Source organism: Polyodon spathula, chromosome 17, assembly GCF_017654505.1.
Source record: "Polyodon spathula isolate WHYD16114869_AA chromosome 17, ASM1765450v1, whole genome shotgun sequence".
Lineage (NCBI taxonomy): Eukaryota > Metazoa > Chordata > Actinopteri > Acipenseriformes > Polyodontidae > Polyodon > Polyodon spathula.
This window is the reverse complement of record NC_054550.1, coordinates 22,007,733-22,032,398: the sequence shown is the minus strand read 5'-3', so window position 1 is coordinate 22,032,398 and position 24,666 is coordinate 22,007,733. Positions and strand designations below refer to the sequence as shown.

General features: G+C 35.8%; 2 protein-coding genes across 5 annotated transcripts in view; one reads left to right on the top strand and one right to left on the bottom strand.

Moving 5' to 3' along the window:
• The window catches only part of LOC121329982 (cysteine-rich motor neuron 1 protein-like), a 43,072-nt gene extending 38,053 nt beyond the window's left edge, over window positions 1-5,019 (top strand). For all 3 annotated transcript variants that reach the window (XM_041276164.1, XM_041276163.1, XM_041276162.1), the window contains one exon: window positions 579-5,019. In XM_041276164.1, coding sequence (XP_041132098.1) covers window positions 579-770 — 192 coding nt within the window. In that variant the 3' untranslated portion in view covers window positions 771-5,019. The remainder of the gene's footprint in view (window positions 1-578) is intronic.
• A 95-nt stretch (window positions 5,020-5,114) lies between these two features.
• eif2ak4 (eukaryotic translation initiation factor 2 alpha kinase 4) overlaps window positions 5,115-24,666 on the bottom strand; it is a 40,439-nt gene continuing 20,887 nt past the window's right edge. For both annotated transcript variants that reach the window (XM_041276160.1, XM_041276161.1), the window contains 23 exons: window positions 24,110-24,167; window positions 23,572-23,651; window positions 22,828-22,929; window positions 22,068-22,118; window positions 21,191-21,427; window positions 20,448-20,523; window positions 18,927-19,048; window positions 18,756-18,805; window positions 18,345-18,513; window positions 17,989-18,105; window positions 17,255-17,320; window positions 16,249-16,419; window positions 15,547-15,681; window positions 15,351-15,458; window positions 12,839-12,967; window positions 11,817-11,903; window positions 10,417-10,529; window positions 9,957-10,012; window positions 8,961-9,058; window positions 7,759-7,827; window positions 6,277-6,321; window positions 5,841-5,959; window positions 5,115-5,383 (listed from right to left, as the gene is read on the bottom strand). In XM_041276160.1, coding sequence (XP_041132094.1) covers window positions 5,326-5,383; window positions 5,841-5,959; window positions 6,277-6,321; window positions 7,759-7,827; window positions 8,961-9,058; window positions 9,957-10,012; window positions 10,417-10,529; window positions 11,817-11,903; window positions 12,839-12,967; window positions 15,351-15,458; window positions 15,547-15,681; window positions 16,249-16,419; window positions 17,255-17,320; window positions 17,989-18,105; window positions 18,345-18,513; window positions 18,756-18,805; window positions 18,927-19,048; window positions 20,448-20,523; window positions 21,191-21,427; window positions 22,068-22,118; window positions 22,828-22,929; window positions 23,572-23,651; window positions 24,110-24,167 — 2,316 coding nt within the window. In that variant the 3' untranslated portion in view covers window positions 5,115-5,325. The remainder of the gene's footprint in view (window positions 5,384-5,840; window positions 5,960-6,276; window positions 6,322-7,758; window positions 7,828-8,960; window positions 9,059-9,956; window positions 10,013-10,416; window positions 10,530-11,816; window positions 11,904-12,838; window positions 12,968-15,350; window positions 15,459-15,546; window positions 15,682-16,248; window positions 16,420-17,254; window positions 17,321-17,988; window positions 18,106-18,344; window positions 18,514-18,755; window positions 18,806-18,926; window positions 19,049-20,447; window positions 20,524-21,190; window positions 21,428-22,067; window positions 22,119-22,827; window positions 22,930-23,571; window positions 23,652-24,109; window positions 24,168-24,666) is intronic.

Genomic DNA, 24,666 nt, shown 5'->3' with positions numbered 1-24,666 from the left:
AAATACATTAATCAAGCTGAGACAGAGGGCAGTCTGTTCTACTGTACCTGCAGAACAGAGTTCTAACTTTTCATAGCAAACTGTCATATAGTTACTAAAGAAGCAAGCCTTGCCACAGCTACCTTAAATGCAAAAGGAAATAGGCCAGAGATCCAATATATAGACAATTGTATTTAAGCAGTGCTTAGCAAGCCTATACACTTGTACACTGCAGTGTTTTCATGTTCAACACATCCGTCAATGTCGATGATGCCACTGCTGTGATTTTTCCCCAATCGAAAGCTTATGAATACTACATTTTCATCCAATTGGAAAGAGAAACCCAGAAACAGGAGTAATGTGTTTGACACTGGATTCTATAGGACCGGTTTATTATAATAAATGATCCCTTTTTTCATGTGCTAATAATAAAAATAATAATAAACAGTAGCTATGTACTTACTCTCAATGTATATTACAAAATATAAAATATGGTATATAATGTATAAATACATCATAATATTTTATTCATTGCATCATTAGATCAATTTTTGTTACATTCAAATGACTTTGTATAATTCTGCCTTTTTTTTTTTTAGACCGTAATTTTGAAAAAACATGTGAACAAAAACTCTGTTGTTTATATGGAGCCTTCAAAGGAGAATACATTTCGAAATGTCAAGAATGAATGCAGAGTAAATGTAACCACAGAAGCAGGTTCAATCAGCAATGAAAGACACAGTGATCAAGCTGAAAACCAGAAGCAGCAGCCAAGCTGGCTGCTGGGATAGAAACACACACTGGGGCCCGGGATGTGCGTTTCATTTTACAGCCCATTAAACGGATATTGCAATGCAAAACGATTTGCAATTTTATCTTGTGCTCTTCTATATTTAAATTTACTAAAGCTTTAAATAACCCAAACTAAGGCAAACCTTGTATGCAACAGTATGAATTGAAAATGTGATATTCATCAACCATTCCCACACAGCCAAATCCAGTATACAGTTGGCACTCACATATCCAACCCTATAACATTTTGACTTCAGTGATGGTTAAAAGAGTGTGACTCATAACTGATTATTTCATTTTGGCCCATTCCAGCTCTTGTCTGTTTAAGGAACACAAAAAAGATATGTCAAAAATTCATAGCTGAAAAGACTGTTTGTAAAATAATTAGGCTTTAATTTAAATGTACTGTATTTGGTACTGTAGTTGGTTTTGTTGGTACAGTACTAGATTTTCAACACAAGTATTTTTATTCGACATGATTCTGAAAATATCACTTGCCAAAACAGACGACACATGGACATACTTTTAAATCCGGTTTGTATTGTGAGTTAGTAAACGACCGTTAACCACCCAACAGCAAAATGAAATCAAAATCTTACCCATGCACGGAACTGCGTAAAGCATAAAAGGCAATGCAATTTAGCAAAAGTTTAAAAAAAAAAAAAAACAGGTTTCCAGAATTAAGAGTATCCAAAGTCAGTATTCAAAAGTGACTTGATAAGACTTGATAATAGTGCTTGATAAGGCCCTAATGTTATAGTTCAACAGAAAATGCACAAAAGCAACGAAAGTTTACCGATTTTAAAAAATAAATTTAAAAAAATGCATCACAGTATCAAACTGCTTAATGATTAACTGTCTTGCATTACAATAGCTGGTCTCGTTCGCTTTATTTTTGCTGCATTTTCATCAGGTTAAACTGGAGGAAGCTCTGTGTAACTGCACAATAAAGACTGATTTGCATATGCGAGGAAAAAATGCAGACTGTGACGAATAGTTAAATAAATAGTAACACTGAAGAGATGGCCTTTGTATCAGAAAACCAGTGACTGGCGAGTCGGAATCGTGTTACAGATAAGTGCATTAATTAGTTTTTTTTTTATATATAAATGGGAATTGATTTGTTTCTTAATACAAGGACAGTAAAACACGACTGACATGTATGAGTGTCGTATATCAGAGTGCTAACTTTATAATAGTACAATGCTTCCAAAAATAAACATACGCCATTGTTTGCAATGCTTATCATTGAATTAGAGTTTATTTTAGTATTTCCAAATTCAGCACTATTGGATGTTTAATAGTTATGAATGCTAAAGTATTACTTATCTTTTTCTCATGTGTCATGCATTCACTCTAACCATATTTGGAGCATTTAAACATTATAGCTACTGCAATGAGTTTTGAACACTTTCAAGAGCATTCAACTACCGAATCTAAATAACTTACCAGCAGAATACAGCAGACCGTGTATATGCTTGTCTCCTTACTAATGTGTTTAGAAAGATCGCAAAAGAGAAGCACATTTTATTTAACAAATTCTGCATTACCAGGTCACTAATTTTGTATGAAGTAAACTACAAAAAAACAAAAACAAACACACTTAATAGCGTTACAGTTCTAAAAATATACTTTATCAGGTTAAATTGTATGTACATTAATTCTACTGGTATAGGCTGGGAGTTGGGTAGCTTTGATTACACCCCATGTGTATTGCAACAACTGTGGAATTTTGGCACAGTAGTTCTATAGAGGGTTGAGTCTCTCAATCAATCACAGGGCTCTCTCTTCATGTCGCTATCTGACTGGCACATCAAAAAATAAATGAGGCATTGTAAACAGTGGTATTAATGGAGGGTCCTTATGCAGGAAAATATAGGACTTTCACTATTTACTATCAACATGGCCTAATTAGTCAACCAAATGAGTGAATTATGAAATGTATGTATTTAAAAAAAAAATGTTTTTCAAAAGGGTCATCAGTATAACAAAAAAGATTAGAAATGGCTGTTTTTAAGCACTTTTTAAAGTCTAGATCGCTTATACTTTTAGGGCATGTTAGGCAAGTAACTTGTAGACACACCAGCACATGATCCCTATTCTTAAAAGCCTAACACTAACAGGTTGATTTCTTCTGTGGATACAGGTTCTGTAAATCAGACACACCGCTGATTTTAAAAATGAGAATTGTATATTTTTGTGGTTCATTGCAACAAGCTGCTTCTACCAGATGCATGTTTCACAAAACTGTTACATCATTTAAATGATTTGTTTGTTAAAAAAAAAGTAAATAAATAAATAATAATATATAAAAATATAGCAGTACAAAGCAATGCCGAGTTTCTTAAATTATAAGGAGAACTGTGAAAGATGGGTGCCATATTATTGACAGCTGGAGCAAAGGTGCAGTATTTACATATTTGGTTTTATATAAAAGCACTACTGTTCTGATTATCCTGTTTTACTACATGTAAAATGCATTACAAAATTATTGCAGATTGTAAAGTTCAAACAAACTAATTATTTATTATTATTATTATTATTTGGTTTACATATAAAGAAATTTTTATTTTATCTTTTTTGGACAGTGTGCTTGTATACTAATAACGTAGCCTTAACTTGATGTGATAATGATATTTAAGCATATTACTAATCTTAACTTTTTTAAATGTTTTCTAAGGCATGGGGGAAAGCTACATGTTAAATGCTTTTGCAAATGCTTGTAACTCCTAAGTGTAAAAATAAGCAGATCAAAGTAGATGAAAGAAAGAGTTCCCTATTTATTTTTTCACATAACTTTATTTATTATTACTAGAACTAGTTTTAAAAAGCTAATTCGAGTGCTCAGCAGGTAATGAGCGTAAAGCTCGAGGGAGCCAAACCTGCTGTACATGTGTTAGCTGTGTTAACCTTTTTTTTTTTCTTTGCATACTTTACTGTTCAGAATACGTAAAGTTGCTTATTTATTTTCCCAACAGCAAATGCTTGATTGTAAAACATTTTTCCTTGAAAAATAAATACATTTGTGATCGGAATTGTTGTTGCCTTGAAGAATGTGTATATTCTGTGAATTGTTTCATTCTCAAATGTGTACAGTAATAAAGCAAATACATTTAGCAAAGTTTACTGTACTGCCTGTATTACTGAGCTCTTTCAGGTCCCACCTTGTCTTGGTGCTGTATGTTAACATATGCTGTAGGAAATCCTGATGGAACCTCTCAGAAATCCTAGGTTCCAGCCTGAGGTGGTGTATAAATATGTAAAAATAATCAAGGAGTGAAAGGGTTAAATAATCCTAGTTTGAAAACTGATTGGGCTCTTATTTGAGTCTTGTTTTGATCTTGTTCCGGTGCATGGGGAGCAATTAGATATAATTCAATGATAAACTCTTTCACAAGCCCCACACTGCACATATTTTGGATGAAAAACTAACATGTCTCAGCATCTGATCAGGGGTCTGATTGAAAAATGAAGGACACTGTTGGAACAGTCTTGGACTGCAGGTACAGACATTGCCTACCTGCACTAGAAAACCAGCAGAATCTGTGCTGTTTCTGAGATGTACTGCTAGATTTCCTGCGGATGGGCAAGCACAAAAGGTTTTTTTAACAATGTCCTTGATGCCCTCTAATATGCCAGTACCAAAATAAAGGTCTCTCTCCAGTCTTATCATCCAGGAAACAAGAAGTAACTTGCCTGCAATACACCAGCCTTTATCAGGGAGCAAAAGTCAAGTACAGGTTACAGCTAACAAAATCATTTCAGAAATCTTACATTTATGTTTATTCACTACATAGGTTTCAAATGTGCAGTTTTGAATAAACACATGTTTTAGAAAAACCTCTCCATTATAAATCAGGACATCTGGTACAAGTTAAAGAAAGGGTGCCTGCCTTGCCTTCCAGGAAGTCTGTTACTGCTTTACTTCCCAGGTCAATTCCCCCTTGCAGTGCTTCGAGGTCAAAACCTGACAGACAGGTCATTGGGGGAAGTAGCTGGTTGGTTACGAACAGGAAAAAAGGGTGCTCAAGAGGTGCGGACAGTTTCACTTCCACCCAGTGCAGGGCCAGGTATCATGTTTTTGTTAGCTACAATGACTTTACTTCAGCCTACAAACTGTAAAGAATTCAAATCTAAAAGCTTGCTGTAGCCTATGGACATCCACAAACACCAGAGACATTACCATGTAGTGCTGTTGGGCCAACAACCTAAAAAAATAAAATCATACTAAGAATACAGACCACATTTTGTTTGTATTCTTTTTTTTTTTATAAAAATGACTAAAAAATACATCTCATTATTAGCCTGGTGCAGCAAGAGAAGTTTATGTCCACACAGCCTCCTTGCAGTCATGTAAGCAATATTTTTAATAAAAGGATAGTTATTTTATAACCATGAATCATCAAATGTTTTCACACATCATCTTTGCAATGTACAGTATGCAAGTGTGCATTTAACATTTTAAACATACATATAACATGAAGAAAATACAGAAGGCAGAAAAAAAAAACACTTGAGGATTTAGTTGTTCTTGGAAATCTGTTTTGTTAAAGGTTAAAAGAGAATCTTGTAGTAATCATCTTTATAGCTGTATAAAACCAGCACTGCCACCCTAAAAACAAAGAAACACACATGTCAGTGCTGTTGGGTATTCACACTACCAGCTCATGTTCATAGAGAACACTCCTAAATAAATCATACTTTCAACCAAAATCACCAGAGCCAGGAGAGGTCACCTCTCACTGGCAAATTGCAAATGTGGTGCTAATATTTAACAGGGAATACAGCTGAACTGGGAAATCAGAAGCTGCATTGAGTCATTTATATGGTTACCTTGTATTCTCCACAGATTTCATTTTAAGGATTTTTCTTTTATGCAGCTCTTTGCCACGTTCAGTGCTGATCAATGCTGATTATCTCCTACTGTATGTTGTTACTACTGGAGACAGCCAACACCGATTGAGAAGAGCCATAATGAAAGTGATTTTAGTGGAGCTATGCAAAACAAAAAGTAGCTTAACTCATGGACCAAATTAAAAAAGATAGACAGATAGATAATACATTCTTACCTCTTAACTATTTTGAACTGGTGAATTTCTTCACAGATGTATTTTAAATATCGTTGCTTTGGCAGTCGAGAGAGCAACTGTTTCACACTTGCATAAAACATTTGTTCATCCCCATCATACTAAAACAAACAAAAATTAATCAAGGTTAAACTTATTCACTCAGCTCTTTAGTACTAATGTTGCGACAGGCTCTTTAAAATATATCACTGTGTTTTACATTAATTTCACCATATCTTGTGTCAAATTCATCACAGTAATATCAGTTTGGTTATGGGTTACATATAGTACAATGTGGTATGTGTTTTATCTGTTCTGAGTTAAACACCCTCATACTGAGCCACACGTGGTTTACACAATATACACTGGCTTGACTTAATACTGTACAGTAGGTATAAAGAAAATGTACATACATTTGCCAAACATTGGCATTGCTCACCTCAAGTGTCAAGAAGTGTATTAACATTTCCTTGGGCAAGTCAATCTGTAAAAACAAACAGACAACTCATTTTATATTCAACTCACTCATTTTATATTCAGCTCATTTTAAAGCACACAAAGGCTGCAGTCCTATTATAACAGAGTTCCTGAGCTATGATTGCACTGTGAATAGTTTTTCGAGATTTACGATTATACTGTATTTACAGTATAATCGTAAATTTCGAAAAACTACTCACTTCTAAATCTTTTGTAGTCATTTTTGTATTACTTTAGTATAAATACATGTTAATTTGGATTCATATGTTGTTTTTTCTGACTTTATGTGAACGAAAAGACACAAATTTGCCCGCTTTCCCATTGGAAACAGTGATATTTTGAAATATCACTGTCCTGGTCACAAAAGCAAAGTTTGTGGGGAATAATAGCCATTTTCTATACTTTTGAGGCATAAGCAATTAGAAAATAACACTACCCAAGAACAAAAATTGTGTTACATAGTGTAGTTTCACACAGTGGTAGTACGGCACTGTAGCAACACAGTATTACAGCCAAAGAGAAGGACACTTTTACATTTCGCAGAACACTAAAAAAGCTGTCACCTCAAATGGATTAACGTATGTAATTGTTGAATTGTTGGTAGGAGATTTAGAAAAACATAAACTGGATTCCGTTGACACTGCTGAATGATCACACCAGACCAAATCAAAGGTGCAAGTCAAGTTTTTAATAATTATTCAGAATGCATTTCAACATTTGGTTGTCAAGTACAACAGTCAATACCATGCAAGCTGAGGAAAGTTCCAGTAATGCGTCTTTAAGAGAGAAGTGAGAAGAAATACAAGGATATTTATTCAGAGCCCTTACTGGTTAAGATGTAAGGCTGAATCTGAATAAAAAAAGCACAGCCTACAGCTGTCCATGCAGCACTTGCTAATACATTAGCAATCATTATCCAGCAAACACAATTCTGAAATGTAACATCTGTAAACATAACCAGTAAAATACAGCACATCTTCAACAAGCTCACACTTACGATCCAGCACACAAACGTACTGTGCTACAGGTTTATAACATGCAACCTGCTTTGGAATTACAGATTTTACTTAGTAGCTCTTTTAATTAACAGTAAGGGTTAAATGCACAAATGCATCAAACATGATGCATATAGATACTATATTATGTTTTTCCATACATGGATATACAGACAATAAGGACAATTATGTTTTCTTTGTAACTTGATCATGACTCCGAGACTCGTTGGCAATGTTCTCTCTTTGTAACTAGCCCATATTGCTAATAAATACCACATGTGGATTTATCAAGAAAAGAAAGAATGCTGAAGCATCCAAAGTACTTACAACAACAAACTAACGATACATAGCAAGACAGGGGGGGGGGGGGGCAAATTTGAACATTTTAAAAATGAACAAATATGTAAAACCTGATATTTTGTTTCAAAAATAAATAAATAAATACTTACTGCTAACACTTCCATGTCATTATTCTTGTTTTGAAAATTACTGGCCAAATTCTGCAGTCTTGATTGTATCTTTAAAAAATTACAAAAATAATACAGTTACAATGTTACAAAACAACAAAAAAAAATTGTGCAGGTGAGATTGTAGCACCTTCAGCCATGCTACACATTGAGATGGGGTATCATTATAGAGGCACAGGAGCCTTCCACTCAGACAGTGTGGATGAGAATTCTCCTTCCTACAATACATAGCAATTCCAGGGGGCATCGCATTTACATCGTGGAAGTTGGAATCTTCCCAAACTTGAGAGAAATAGGTAATTTTGAGTATGTTTAAAAAAATGGAAAAAAAAACAATGATATGCACTGCTGTGCAAAAGTCTTAAGCATGTTGCACTTCTACTCAAAGCCTCCACTAGTGTTTTCTACTATTATAACAACCTTGACTTGCACAAAGAAGGAAAAACATCGAGTGAAATAGCTCGCACCACTCGATTTTCAAGGTGTGGTATTCGGCATAATCAACAAGTACAGACAAACTTCATCTGTAATTGACAAACTCAGGACAGGAAGACCAAAAAAGCTGTCTAACAAGGATGAGCAATACTTGAAGAGAATATCCTTAAGGTATAGAAAGAAGACAAGCATTGAATTGACAACAGAACTGGAAGAAAGGCACAGGTGTCGTTGTCCATGAAATCTACAGCATAAAGGTCACTCTTCAAATCAGGACTTAAAGGATGTTTGCAGTAAGAATACCTCTGTTAGAAAGGGGAACAAGACTAAAAGGCTAAAATATGCGCAAGAACACAGAAACTGGACTATAGAACAATGGTCAAAGGTGCTTTGGACTGCTGATGGATGGACAACGACACCTGTGCCTTTCTTTCAGTTCTCTTTGTCAACTCAACGCTCGTCTTCTTTCTATTCCTTAAGTATATTCTCTTTAAGTATTGCTCATCCTTGTTAGGCAGCTTTTTGGGTCTTCCTGTCCTGAGTTTGTCAATAACAGATGATGTTTCTCTGTACTTGTTGATTATGCTTTGGGTACCCCATCTTGAAAATCAAGTGATGCAAGCTGCTTCACTCAGTGTTTTTCCTTCTTTATGCAAGTCAAGGTTGACATCCATGTCCTCCGTAGAAAATGCCTTAAAAATGCCTTAAAAAGAAAGCAATGACATAAATGAAATATAAAAGTAGCATACCTGCGTTTCATATCGTCTTCTTGTGCTGGCAGATAATTTTTCAGGTGAGATAACATTCACATTCAGCACTATGCTGCTCCCATATGGCTCAGATGATCCTAGAACAAAAGGAAAAGCTGTTCTATCTGTTTGGAGGAAGCAATCACCATTTCCAAACTAACAATACAAATGGAGAAACACTGTTATGGAAAGAGATATGTAACAGGTGATGTTCCAGGGGACTGGAAATTTTGTGCCAGTATTTTAAAATGAAGCAAGACACAGGTAACTACAGAACCATTTGTTTAACATCCAGAACAGGACAACTGAGGGAAGCGAAAGTAAGGGCAGGCTTGAAGGCCGCTTGTACAGCAACAATAGAATAGCAGATATCCAGCTTGGATTTATAAGACCAAGGTCAATCTTGACGTTTGTGGAGGTGTACCAATCAGTGGGTACCACAAGAAGTACCACAAGGGCCTGTGCTTGGATCTTTATTGCTCCTCAAGTATATAAATGACTTGCATCCCTGCTTTGTAAATGTGTGCTAGCATCAACATCCATCCACCTCTTTCTCTTCAGCAGTCCCTAGGCTTAAATATGTGGGGGTCTCCCTAAAGTATCAATTAGGCGATCACAGGCCTAGCAGGCAAGAATCCAAATACTGTATCAATATACGGTTGCCATTTCTGCTGTCTATTGTATTCACAAATCACTTTCTGCTAAACATTGGAGCATTTGTCTTGATATTCTGAACTGAATAAAATGTAAATGTTTAGCAAATAACTGAATGTGCATAAACATTTAAGATACAGTACAAGTCAAGAACTGAAAATAGAAAAAAGATACAGTGAACTCGACATTAATGGTATCTTGCCAATGTGGAGATAAAAAGGGAAGCAGAATGTTAGGTTAGCTAGCCAAGAGGTAGAGTAGCTGTATTAAAAGTACATCATTTTAGAGGAACGGGGTATGAAGGAATTGGTCGAGGAATTGATGTTTTAAGCTTAGCTGCACCTGAAGTAAGCAGAAATGATGTTTTTGGGTTCTGGAGGGCACCTTCAGATACATCTCTAAAAACACAAAAGAAAAAGGCATATTTAGAGGAAAAAACTCATCATCCTGTATCTGTTATACCATCACACTATTACAACCGCATTTAACCGCATTATTATTTATACAGAGTCTTGGAGTACTTACAAGTTTGAAGATCTTGAACATTTACTTTGAATTTATTACTAGTTGACAGGAATCCAAACATACGTCTAATTTTTAATGGAAAAGGGAACGACTGCAGGGCTTGGTCAGTAAAATAATGCATGTGGCCTTCCATTCAGCAAAAGCACACGTCCCCTTACACTTCTGCAATATTTACATCATGTAGCTCACTAAAAAATCAATTCGGTCTCCGAAGCAGATTCCCATTTCCGTGTGCTGTCTCTTTGAAATTTCACACATACAATTTCCACTATCTTACCTGGTAAACCTGTCATCAGAAAATTTGGTCCTGAATTTTTGAATGAGATGGTCGACTAACTCTGTCTCTAAAATCCGCTTTTCTGATTGCCGGTCCTTTTCAAATGATTTGACCTTAAATAAAAAAGAAAGGAGTGTGACTGTAACTTGATTCAGTATATGTCAAAGACACAGATTATAGGGAATTTATAAAAATGATCATCTATTTGGACATGAGTCACTCCCTTCCAAAATGTTGACAAATTAATTTGAGTCCTGTTTTGGTATATTCAGAAATGATCAAGATGCTGGAAAAACTCACAACTACTAACAATGCTTTAGTGATCTTCTATCAGTCTGGAATAGTTTCAAGAGTTTTCAGCTGCATCTTGCTCATTAAAATAGACTTTAAATAACCCAAGAGTTCAAGCTGTATGAATTGGGTCCTATGATACCAATTTCTATTGCTTGTGTAAGGACTTGGGCGAGCCATAATGTTATCAATTAGTATATATTTGAAATAAATGATTAATAGTACTGTTAACTGGCTCACTGGTGTGATTAGCAGTTGGTTGTCTCCGAAATTACTAGTTATGTGCATTAATGTCATTTTCATATTGCATGCTGATTTTGATGTTTAATAAAGCATTAGTATTAAACTGATTGTTGTGTTGAGCGAATCACTCTGGGTTGATCCACACAATAAGAATCACACATTACCTTGATGCAGTATCACTCTGGGTTCATCCACACAATAAGAATCACACATTATATTGATGCAGTATCACTCAGGGTTAATCCACACAATCATAATCACAAATTACCTTGATGTAGTTTCACTCAGGGTTAATCCACACAATCATAATCACAAATTACCTCGATGTAGTTTCACTCTGAGTTCATCCACACAATCATAATCACAAATTACCTTGATGTATCAGTTATCACTCAATCATAATCACAAATTACCTTGGGTTAATCCACACAATCAGAATCACACATTACCTTGATGCAGTATCACTCTGGGTTCATCCACACAATAAGAATCACACATTACCTTGATGCAGTATCACTCTGGGTTCATCCACACAATAAGAATCACACATTATATTGATGCAGTATCACTCAGGGTTAATCCACACAATCATAATCACAAATTACCTTGATGCAGTATCACTCTGGGTTCATCCACACAATAAGAATCACACATTACCCTTGATGCAGTATCACTCTGGGTTCATCCACACAATAAGAATCACACATTACCATGATGCAGTATCACTCTGGGTTCATCCACACAATAAGAATCACACATTACCATGATGCAGTATCACTCTGGGTTCATCCACACAATAAGAATCACACATTACCATGATGCAGTATCACTCTGGGCTCATCCACACAATAAGAATCACACATTACCTTGATGTAGTTTCCCTCTTTTTCAGAAACGAACGCTACACAGACGATTCCAACATGTTTGCAATGTTCCTGCACAGTTTCTTGTGACTAGAGGTAGAGAAATAATAGTTTAATGTGTTACGACATACAGTACTATACATTTTAGATAATTTACACATATGGTTTACTGTACAAATTGTTATGCTATATTATTAGCAAAGAAAATGACTTCTATTCTTTATGAAGCTGCTGCCGACAGCTGTAAAACAAGTCAGGTTTCACTTGATCCATATTATTCAAAGTACAAAAAGAAATGAAGCTAAACCGCAGTGTCTACAGAAGTGCTAAAAACGTGAAAAGAGGGAATTAAAATCAACACAGTTTACTTGATTGTAACCTAAAAAGGAGCATGTCCACAAAATGGTCAGCTGGAAGATTACAAACTGTGTCTCAAATCCAATAAGCACACATGTAAAGCAAAAACAAGAAAAACTAGTGTTGAAGACTAGGAGGTCAAGGACAAGGGCACCCAACACATTCCTGAAGGGTATATAGCCTACAGCACTCGTTAAAATGCCCCTTCCATTAAAGCAAGACTGGTGATGCATCAGATTAATGTAGCTCATCAACGATCCTAATGATTCCACATCAACAACAGGACTAGGTAACCCATTCCACACCGTCACCACTCTCCGCGTTTTGAAGCCTATCCTGTCCTCGGTTCTAAGTCTATCTCCATTTAGTTTCCAGCTTTGTCCTCTGGTCCTGGTTTCTGTGCTGCGCTTGACCAAAGTATTAGGTCAGGGTTAACTTTGTCTACTCCTTTTAGGATAATCAAGTCCTTTTTAGATTTGAGCAAATAAAGCTTGTTTTAACTACACATACAGTAACCTCAAGCAGACAAATTACTGTTGCCAAATCCTTGTAATGCAAGACAGTAAAAGCAAACGATGACTGCTTTGGCTTCAGCTGCATTCTTGCTCAGAAACAATGTCACACTCTAGCATCACTATACAAAGGAAGACCCTATAGCAATTACTTACCTGCGACACATCATACAAGACATCAGCCGACACCCCAGCTGTCCAGAGTTTCTGAAGGATTTTAATAGCTCTATCCATCGACGCCTGGCCAACAGAAACCACCAGCACGTCGCAGCAGCTTATTGAAGGCTAGTTTATAAGAGAAAATAAAAAGGTCAGATTCAATTAACATTTTAGCTGGGTAAAAAGGATTTTGTGAAATCTGAAATTCCTATTCAATATATGGGGAAAATGTGGAGATGTATTTACTGAAGCAAAATAAATACTTGAAAACTTAAAGAATACCATGATTATTGTATTATCTTGGTTACATGACACCCAATAAAGAACACTAAAGAAAATCATGTATTGTACAAGTACGGTTTACTGTTGCCTAAGGCATGGTGTGTCAGCCTGGGTTTTCTTCCACTATATGTAACCCACAAAGTTGCCATGCCAACTGCTTCCTCAAAGACAGGTGCCCATTTCCTCCAGGAAGACTGTTTAAAATGTACAATTCCTAGCACCAAATATTACTGCTGTGCAGACCACATCTCCCACACCTTCACAATGTTGCACAGCTGAGCTGCCAAGACAGTCCTTGCTTGATTTGTTGTTGTCCACATTGCAGCACTTTCTTTGTTCAACATATTCCAGACAGTTTTAATATATTTTTAGTCACACATCATAGGTAAATAAATGAGAGAACACATTTTTTCATAACGTTCGCCAGGAGAGACAGAGAGATTTCTCTCTCTAAACATTGCAGTGTATCCAGTTCATGCTCCCTCCTGCAACAATGCTGGTGCTTGGATTGAAATGACTGGCAAATTGTGGGGACAGAAAATCGTTGCAGGAGGGAGCGAGATCTGGATACACTGCAAACCCTTTCTACCGAACGAATGTTCAGAAATGTTCAGAAATGCCTACCTAGTTGATTTTATGACCCACAATGACTAAAAATAAAACAAAAAATAATAAATAAAATATTTTTATTTTTTATATATATATATATATATATATATTATATATACACACACACGATCCAAACAGCAAGAACTTTTTTTTTTTTCAGTGTTACTTAGCCCTATTAGAACGATCATTTTTACAAAATCTACCCTGACAAAACTCTCAGGACTGACACTAAATTTTCTCCAGTGTGAATGTGTTATTCTCTCATTGAAATAAAAGACCTTGGTAGGCTAATTTGAAGATAAGGCTAATTCATAGATAACCTACTGAAGTCAAAACATGTGTGATGTATGCAACCATTGCCATCTTCATACAAACTGGACCTATGGCAACAGGCGTGAAGAGATAAGATTGAAATAGCGTGCATTGATAAAAACACGAAAAATATGAAGCAATCTGCATTGTTTTTCAAGAGAAAGGGCACGTAATTATTGTATTCAGCATGTAAGTGTTCTTTTTATTTTTTTCATTTCTTTACTATTTTCTTTTAAATAATAATAATAATAATAATAATAATAATAATAATAATAATAATAATAAATTTATTTTTATATAGCGCCTTTCATAGTGGACCACCATCACAAAGCGCTTTACAAGATATGAGACTATAGAAATATACAGTTTAAATGTTGATCAATGTGAAGTTGTCTTGAAAGAACTACTGTATAAAGGTGTTCAACTTGATTTGGGCGTTTCTTTATTACTCTGATACAGCAAATTGTCAAACCCTATTACAGTGAACAACCTGATATAACAAACATTTCTGCAGGTCCCAGGGGGGTTCGTTATAATGAATATATATATATATATATATATATATATATATATATATATATATATATATATATATATATATATATATATATATATATATATATATATATATAAAAGCTTTGGTATAGAACACAAGGGACATAGCAAGGGCAGCGCAATGAGTTTCTTGTGAATTTTGCACGGTGTTCTGTAACACTTTAATAAGCGATACATAACTACATCTGTTTCATACACCCCCTGCCACAGCTATGAATACAACAACAGAGCTGGGTTTGCATCATGAAGTAGAGCACTGTGACCTACATCCACCAAATATAAGACTGGAAGTGTGACAAAGCAACCCTTGGATGGGCAGGACCCACCATATATTGCCAGATTATCATACTTTATAATTTGGCTCATCACAACTGTATAAGTTGTTCTCTAGATACAAATAAAACTGGAGTCCAGTAGGTCTAGATTCCATCAAAATACACAATTTACTTGTTTTTGTTTTATTGCATCCTGAGCTAAAACAAAAAGAACCGAGGCTACTGATATGGTTGCTCACACAGTAACAAAATACAGAGATGACCAAAAGTTTTGCATTACCCTATTGAATTAATTCACTCTGCTTCATAAAGTCAAATGAAACCTGCTGAATAATGTTACGTTACTGCTTTGTAGTTTTTCTATATACTTAACAAAAAACTGAAAAGATAAGACATTTCGAAATCTAACATGAAATGCTATACTACTATTATGGCTTCCTGTAGACTTTTGCGATAGTAAATGAATGTCCTCTTACTGGTTCTTCCATGCTAGCAAGAGCAGCACAGATTTTTTCCAGAGCTAAACTGGCTCCTACAGCAGAAGGGATTGGTCCTGATAACTCGGGTCCTCTGAACTGTGGGATCTAAAAAAGCAAGAACACAAACAGAGCTCAGTACTGCATCTTGAATTCTCAATTCTAAATATGAGTGTACAAGCCAATAGATGTTTACCAGGTGATCATATCTTCCACCAGCTGCCACAATATCTGGTACTGTCCGGTGCCTTCGCTTGACAAACGCTACAAACTGAAAAATGATCCCGCTGTGGTGCTGTACTTTATAGAACAGACCGAGATTGATGACCACCTGCAGTATAGAAGAAATACATTTAGAAATTGTAACCTTCAGTAATTTCACTATCTTCATAAGTCTCAATGTATTTATTTGTCATATGTTTGATGTTAGGGAACATAAGAACATTTACGAACGAAAGGAGGCCGTCCATCCCCCATCAATGCTCATCTGTTTTAGCCAATTATTCCCAAAGATTAGATCCCATCGATTCTGCATCAACAAAGAGGCCTGGAAACTCTTTCCATACCCTTAGCACCGTACCCTCGGTCTTAAAGAAGTCTACATTTAATTTCCAACTGTGGTCTCTGTGCTTAAATTACTGGCTAAGGTTAACTTTTTCAACAAGTTTCCACTCATCTTTTTTTTTTGTTCTAGGCTAAATAGATTTATTTCCCATCTTCATAACCCATTCATTTAATCTCTGGGATGTATTAGCAGAAAACAAAGAGATACATACAGAAAAAGTTTCCCCAATTCCAAATGACTCCCTTTTCTGAAAACATTCATAAAACTAAAAAAAGAAACCAATCTTGTAAAGCTGATTTCAGATGCACTGTACTGTATTGTGTTGCAACTAACCTGCAGTTTCACACCTAGTTTCTTTAAGAGCCCAGTGACCTCCTCCAGGTCCTTCAAGCCCTGTTTTGCCAGCTGAGCGACGGCTGTTTTCTGCTTGGTCAGGGTGTTTATTAATGGGCTCAGTTCCGGCAGATCCCCTTTCAGATCTACATACTTATAGAGTGTTTGCAGCTGAAACCCATGAAAAAAAAAAAAGAATGTAAACCAGTAAATTCGAAATAAAGAATCTGACTTTTACAAAGCCTTGGGTCCTTGGTTCTAAAAGGGATGGTTAATTACCCACTCAGCTTACCCAATAATTATGTATTAGCAAAACCACAAAATGAAATCAGCAAATGAAATCTGTCCTCCAGGCTTCCTTTCCACTTCACTGTTGGTTGCAATACAGTATTGCAAAAAAGGCTGTCCTTACAGCGGCTTAGTGCATATCTAGCAAAGGCATCAGCCTTTTCAGCAGCTGACACTGATTTTTAGGTAATGCGATTCCCTCCCATCTTTCATTCGCCGTCCACCTGATCTGCAGCAATTAACTTTCCTTTAACCAGATTCTCTTACATACATATACATATAACACCTTTCCGCAACATAACCACTTGCGACAAAAAACCTGGTAGGATGCAATATGCAGGATGAAGAATATATATTTTTCCTCCATTTATTATCTCATGTTCTTATACAGAATGTATTACTGTTTCTGCACTAACAGGTACACGGCACGTCAAACAAATCTAGTCCCCTTAGTGTGGTGTGTATTTAATTACAAAATGTCCATTTTTCTCATTAAAATTTTTTTAAAAATTGATTCTGTTTGAGCCCATTCATGATAACAAGCGGCACGACAGCAGGGAAAGGACTGATAGATCACATTCGTGGGTAGTAAATTGGGGGTAATCCACAGGTACAGGACAAATACCCCCTTAATGCAGAGGCATCAACTGTGAACAGTGTGTGCATGTTGTAAAAGTCTTCAGTGGTCCTAGAAAATATAGGTTACAGAAATACTCACACTTTTTGTTGACAGTGAAAGATTGCAAAATTTGGCTTCAAGCTCTCGTCTTGTCAGCTTTTCACTCTGCAACAGAAAGAGGTGCATTTCAGAATGCAAAATAATGATCAAGACTTTTTTTTCATGTGGTCCATGGATAAAACCAAATTGCAAATGACCCATTTCACTCACAAAGTCACCTCTTTATTGGTAAAACATTTGTTCTAATTGAGCTTCTAAGCTAAAACCGCAGAATAGAAACCTTTAGTAGGTATTTATATATTAAATGTTGCTATAAAAAAAAAAGGGGCCGTATTCTTGAAATGTTCTTAAGAAAAATCTTAAATCCAGAAAAAAGAACTGTTACACACAACAAATTCTTAAACATGAAAAATGTCTTTCTTCAAAGAAATATATATATTCAAATTTATCTTTAAACTGTTCTTACAAGATAGCAAAATCCTTGTCTTAAATGATTAGCCAAATGAGACAAATGAGCAACTGCCAAAGATACAAGAAGCACAAATCAATTCATCCGAGTGAGACAATTGAAGCTACCTGAGACATGGTACACAGGTCAATAAAAATGACTTTCCTGCAGGAAGTACACAAAGTTCCTGCTATAGACTTCCCAATAGTTGATCAAAATCGGATTCATTTTCAAATGTAATATGTGATTAAAAAATAATTATACATAAATAATGGTAAAAATAAATACAGCTCTTTGTACAAAAAAAAAAAAAAAAACACCTTACCATTGCTTCATACAGAATAGTGGAAGACTGACTTAGTTTATCCTCAGGTATTCCACAGTGTAGCAATATCGCTTTAAGAAGGCAGGTGTGGTTTAGGTAAATGCTGTAGTTTCTTTCCTATAAAAGTAACAGCCAGTATTACATCTTTATCTGATCTCAGGACACAAAACAAATAATTATTAACAACTGTATGGTTGTATGTCTTACATGAACTAAATACAATTAAATTTTGTACACTACTAACTTTAAAATTAAAAAATTAGCGATGACTAAATTAAAAAAAAAGATATATAAGACTTGCAGGTGACATCATTTAACACAAAAAAAATTGGTAGATTCTGAAAAGAGGTAAACACCTGAAGTACTGGAAATTCATAAATGATTTCAGATATTGTGTATATTGTCTCCGCCTCTGGTAAAAGGCTGTTTGTTGTTGACGTGACGATATCGAAAGCACATTCCAACAGCTCTCTGGGATGAGAGCGATCTAGCTTCCGGGGACGAAACACTCTCTCAATACTGTATCTAGAGAAAGAAAACAACATTAACTGCAGTACCTCAGAAAAAAAAAAAAAAAGTGTTAGATTTAAAAAAGAGAACCTAAGAACACTAAATGCGACAGACAATTGGCTCAAAACAATACTGTTGGTGTCGATTACAACAGCCAGAATGTAGTATCTTACATTGGAGAACAAATCATTTTTGAACAAGTTGGTTACCATTTGCACAACTATAATGTATGCATCAGCTATAGTGTCCTTCCTTACCTTTTCAAGTTTGTAATGTTGTTTTTGGCAACAAATCTTGCAAACATAATCTGAAAAATAAAGGTAATGATTAGCACAAATGTGGGGATGGAACAGCTCTGAGCTACATTAGTCTCACAAAATGGAATCAAGTGCAATGAAACGTTGCTATTTCAATATAAAATGACTTACCCTGAGATCATATGGTACCATCACAAGCATCCCGCTGTGGTCCATGAAACATGCAATCTCAATGCCCTCATACAATTTCTTATTCTTTGGCATAAAAAGAGGGGTTTGCAATTTTACTGCTCCTGAAAGATAACGCGAAAGTCCCTTTGAATATAATTCCAGGTTTAACCCTTTAAGGTACAAGGGACATGTGTCCCACAAATGAAAATTATGCTAACTTTCTTATTTTTGCAATGAGGTGCAAGAAACTGGGTTTAAAATGTACTGAAAGGTCGGATCTGCTCATCCAAATTGTCACGCCCAGTCACTTGTGTTCCTTAAGGTGTGTACCTTACAGTTTTCAGTCTATGCTCATTGTGAGCTTCAGAGCACTCCCTCACTATCTAAACCCTGGAAACAATGAAAACTTGGCAACATGTCCATGTTAGGTAGGTTTACAAGAAGCTATCAAACAGAAATGAAAATCCTTTCTACTATGGAAAACAGTAACACATTCTTTTAGAACAGAGTTTGGAACGTTACACCATAATACATTTCTGTTATTAAAAAAGGTACAGCTATGACCAATAGTTTTGCATCACCCTATAGAATTAACACATATTGCTTCATAAAGAAGTCGAATGAAACCTGCTGAATAATGTTGCGTTAACATATTGAATTACATACCGCTTTGTAGTTTTCCATATATTTAACTGAAAAACATCTAACATGAAATACTGTACAACTATTATGGCTTCCAGTAGACTTTTGCGATATCATTCTGTAGTTTATTTGATTACATAAAAAGATATCAATTATGTTTAGATATTTATTTATTTTAATTATGTCTAAATCCTAAAATTCTAGGTGATGCAAAACTGTTGGCTATAGCTGTCCCTCGTATTCAACAAACTACCTTTGTGTTACTAAAATAAATGAGCCATTACACTTTTCTTCAGACACTGAAATCTGAATACAACAACTGCAAGTACCTGTACTAAAGAATGTTCAAACCAAGTTTCCACATGTTTACTGTATATACACTTGTAGCTAACAAAAGAATTCCATACATCTGATCCATTGTGCACTTCTATTAATGTACTGGTACTACACTAGGATAAAACAAATACTCAGTTTGCTTGCCTTGCCTTTCGAGCAAGTCTGTTACCACTTTACTTCTTGTCAGCCAAAAAGGGAAACAGCTGGCTGGTTATGGACAGAGTGAAATCAGGACAATGTAAAGGCGTAATAAAGGTTTGCTAAATTATTTTGTGGAACTATTTTGTTAGCTACAATTACTTGAAGTTGTGACAAAGTATGTCATAACCAAGTTTTTTTTGTTTGTTTGTTTTACAACTGGATAAGCAATTGTGAATATACATGTACTGCAAGTATGGCATATGTTTGTACATACAGACAGACAGGAATCTCTATTATCTTCAGTTTCTGATCCTCTCTGTTATTTTATCTTAGAATGTCCTAACCAAGTTTCACACATATAAAAGTAGTTCTCCTGCTCAATGAAATCCCTTCAGTACTTACCATGCATTTTAAAGACCCTGCTTACTGTTTCATATACATATTGCTGTAGTTTGGCACCATGTGATGAACAACTTCCCTAATTAAAAAAAAAAAAAAAAAAAAAAACAACAACAACAAAACATCAATATGTAATACTTTCACCATCAATGAGACTACAACCACATATTGTACAGACAGTGGATGGAACATATACATTTAAGCATAAAAAGGTAGATAATACCCTTATTTATTAACTGTTGCCCACTCACTCGACCCTCAGCATAATACTTTGCCCAGTTAGCCCATTATATACCCTCAACACTGTCTTTGTGATGAAACCTCTCATTTCCTCTGTCCTAAGCATCTCCACTTCATTTCCAGCTGTGTTCTGGTCCTAGTATGGTACAATATATACATCTATTTTTAAATACATGTTTGCCACAACAATTACACTTTACAATAATGGTCAGAAAAAGCATAATATTAACTCCAATGGACTAGAAGTTCTTCCTACGGTGCTCCAATTGAATGAATTCTGAATAGCTGGCCAAGTGATCTGAATCACATTAGAAACTAAATAAATATACAGTCACTGTGATGGAGTGTTCCCGCTTTAACATGCGTTTCTGTGGGGCTTTCACAGCTAATGGAAGTACAAGACGGGTAAAGCAGTTTGTTCCTGGACTTGACTTGCATGCCTATCCAGTTTTCAGAGGTCCTGGAACTTTAAACATTCAAATCATGAAAATAAAAAGAAGAGGAACCTTGCAGAGGTCAATGTCATACGTGTAGTCCATCACTGGTGAGATACTTTGTGAGAAGAGCAGATTGAGCATGTTGCGATAGGCTTTTCCATTCAGGTTAGCCAGCGTGTGGTGCAGCACCTCATGCAGCTCAGATTCCTCCATTTGGGAAGGAGGCAGGTGCTCGCTTTTCAACAGCTCCGCGGCTGTCGGCCTCAGAGCTGGATCGTGTTCCAAAAGCCAAGTAATGACTCGTCTCTGGGATGAGAAAAACAAATGAAGTGCAATACAGGAAAGACTGCCATGCAAAAGCACATTAGACACGATTTGAGTGTCAAAAGAGCTAAAGCCGTTCTCTTACGCGTGATACTTGACCGTCTGTGCAACATCACAACCATGTTATATTTTATATTGCCAAAATGATTGTTCGAAAATGCGCTGTTACTCAGTTTACAGTTTTTGTTGATTGTCTGCATTGTTCTTCATCAAACTCTCCGACTGTGGTTGAATTTCTTTATTTTATTGTCATGCCAAAACAAAAATCAGCAAAATGTAGCTGCTTGATCTGTAGTTTGAGTTCTGAATCCAGTGCTTTCTCTTAGCTACTGTATTTCATCTGCTGTTCTTCATGACACTATTGCTGTCCGTCTCTTGCGGAATTGGTTCTATCCATGCCTTTTTTCCCCCCATCCATCTCTAATTACAAAGCAGTATTCTGTACAGTTTGAACAACTGCAGCAAACATTCCAACATGTGACCCACTGTTATAGACCTGATGAGCACTGACAGGCCAAACAGCCACCTATGCTCGTAAACAACTGAAAAAAAATGAATGCATTCAATTACTTTCAATCAGAAGAATACACAAATGTATGATACCGAATCCTAAACAAAATACCTGTCTCTCAGTTTTGTCATAATCAAAATCTTCAGGAAACTCTATAGTTGGCTGTGGAAATAAAGAGCAATGCATTAGAAATAATGAAAGGCTTTTTTTTTTTGGTTATAGAAAAGCAAAAGATCAATCACAACTGCATTTACAAATTTAAATGTTAAACTGTGTGAGATAAAAGCAAAGCATTCTTCTTTTATAATAAAAATAAACCAAATTAAATCAATTCACGGGTTGAACTTAATAGACTTCATTTGCAAACAGAAATACTTTGTTTTTGTGTTCATATATTGCACACTGGTAGCGTGCAAAGATTTATTTTTTAAGAATGCACAGCTACTAAAGCCATTTTAAGACTGAAGTTATTTTAACTTGACTCCACCTGCTTCTATACAACACCATAAATAAGATGGAGTCGAAAGGTCAAAATTTCTGAACACCAGGAAAAAAAAAATTATGGTAAAACACAGCCATGCAAGTCAGTTAAGAGCAACAGAGAAACGAAGTTTAGTTCCAGTACACCCAGTAGGTGTGTTTATTTTTATGTACTGTATGTAACTGTTATCATTCTCCCAGTCTCACAGAGATGTAATTAATGGGCCACACTCCTCAAGCTATGTTAATCACCTGTGCTGGAGAATCAATCTTTTTTTTTAGTGCAATAATTCCTACAACAGGAAGGGTGTCTATAATGAATTGACAGGCAGAATAAAGCTGACCTGCCTGCTCTTCTAGTTTCAATGACAGGGATACATGCTCTCCTTACCAGGCGCAGCTGACTGAGAACAGAGATCCTTTCTGAGGCAGTAGTCATTGGACGGTAAGACATCTCAAAGAAGATGATTCCCAGGCTAAACAGGTCGACTTTCTAAATTGAAAGACAAAAAGGGAAGAGGTTTTGTATATTTGTGCTGTACAACTGACTACAGTAAAATACAGTGCAAATCACCTTTTAATATAAACAGAATGCACGCCTCATGTGTCTCTCTCCGCTGTTGCGTTACCCTTGGGCTCACTGCATGATGAAAATGGCGGACGAATGAAAAAGGGTGGGACTTACCATAGCTGATAATCATCTAGAAATGGAAGTGTCACATGACGGGCATATTGGGTCAGAGGTCAAGTTCAATGCCACATTTCACCTCAATGTTTACTTATTTGTAACAAATACTAAATCTCAATAAAAGGTGTTCTTATTAATTGACAAACCACCCTTTACAGGGCCGCCATGGTTTCCTCAACCTTATTATCTGCAAGCAAAATAAAATGAAGGAAACTGGGAAAAAGTTTCTCTCTGACCACAGGCATAACTCTCCAATGTTTTACAAGCATAGAGTTGTGATAAGCGACATTAAATATTGAAAATACACCAAAAAAACTGTATAATAACGTACTGTACCAAGATTTTCATAATAATTACGAAACACGGTGTTTGGTGTTACTACCTTACAACCCTATATTAAGCTTTGCTTTGGGAAACAAAGACAGTCTATTTGGTTTAATTTTTTACCTGGTTGTATGTAGCTCTGGTATTGCCTTCAACTTCTGGGCTCACATATAAGGCAGTGCCAACCATTCCAGTCATATTGTCTATAGGGATGAAATAGTCATGTTTTAATTACCATTATTAAAATATGTATTTATAGTTATTTTTGAGAATCAGCTTCCATATGCTAAAACCAGCATATATGTATTTATTCATCTTAGGATCAGTTACTTGTTCTCTTGGTAAAAGTAAATGTTTCAACGGTGATAGTGTTTCTGAAGTTGTTTCTATAAAGTTCAGTGTTATGATTATTATGTGCTGCTGTGAATTTCTGTTTTCAAAATCCAGCTAAATAAGCCAGGGACTTCATATCAGCCCTGTACAATTAAAATAAAGCCCTGCAGATTGGAATAAAGCCCACAGCAGATTCATCACACTATCTACCTCGCTGTTGCTCAGTTCTTACGAAATTATTAAGAACCCCAAAACCTTTTTATGACAGGGGCGGGGTTATACTCCCCAGCCACCAGCCAATCCCTTTGAGTTCTATCACTTATATCACCTGCTGCATCTTGTTTGAAAACATGGACATTGTCTTCTACTTCACACTTGTCTGCAGCCTGTGGAAGGAAATACAAAAAAAGTAACACTCTGAAATGTAAAAAACACCATCTGCCTTGAATGGTCATTGACACAGACAAATATGAGCATGAGTACATACTGTACCACTGAGATAACCTACAAAGGGCTAGAGATACAGTTCTTTATACTTTAGAATGTGTTAGTAGTACAGCAAGTCTAATCTAAAATAGAAGCAGAGTGGCCAGAAACTGTGGCTGCCAAAGAGCAGTTAGGCAATCTGAATGGGGTATGGAAGAGGGTAGCACTGGGACTCAGTCACTGCTGTGCATCCACCTCCAGCAGTGCCTTCACTGGTGAAACTACACAGATATCCATCTAAAACTTTACTTTTTAAAGTTTGGTGTATTTTCCAAATCAACAATTTTAAATATAAACATATATAGCATTATGAAGCTCAGCGTGATTAATTATCACTTATCTGAAATGGGTAAAGAAGGCATATACTGCATGTTCTTACTGCTTACTCATTAAAATAAC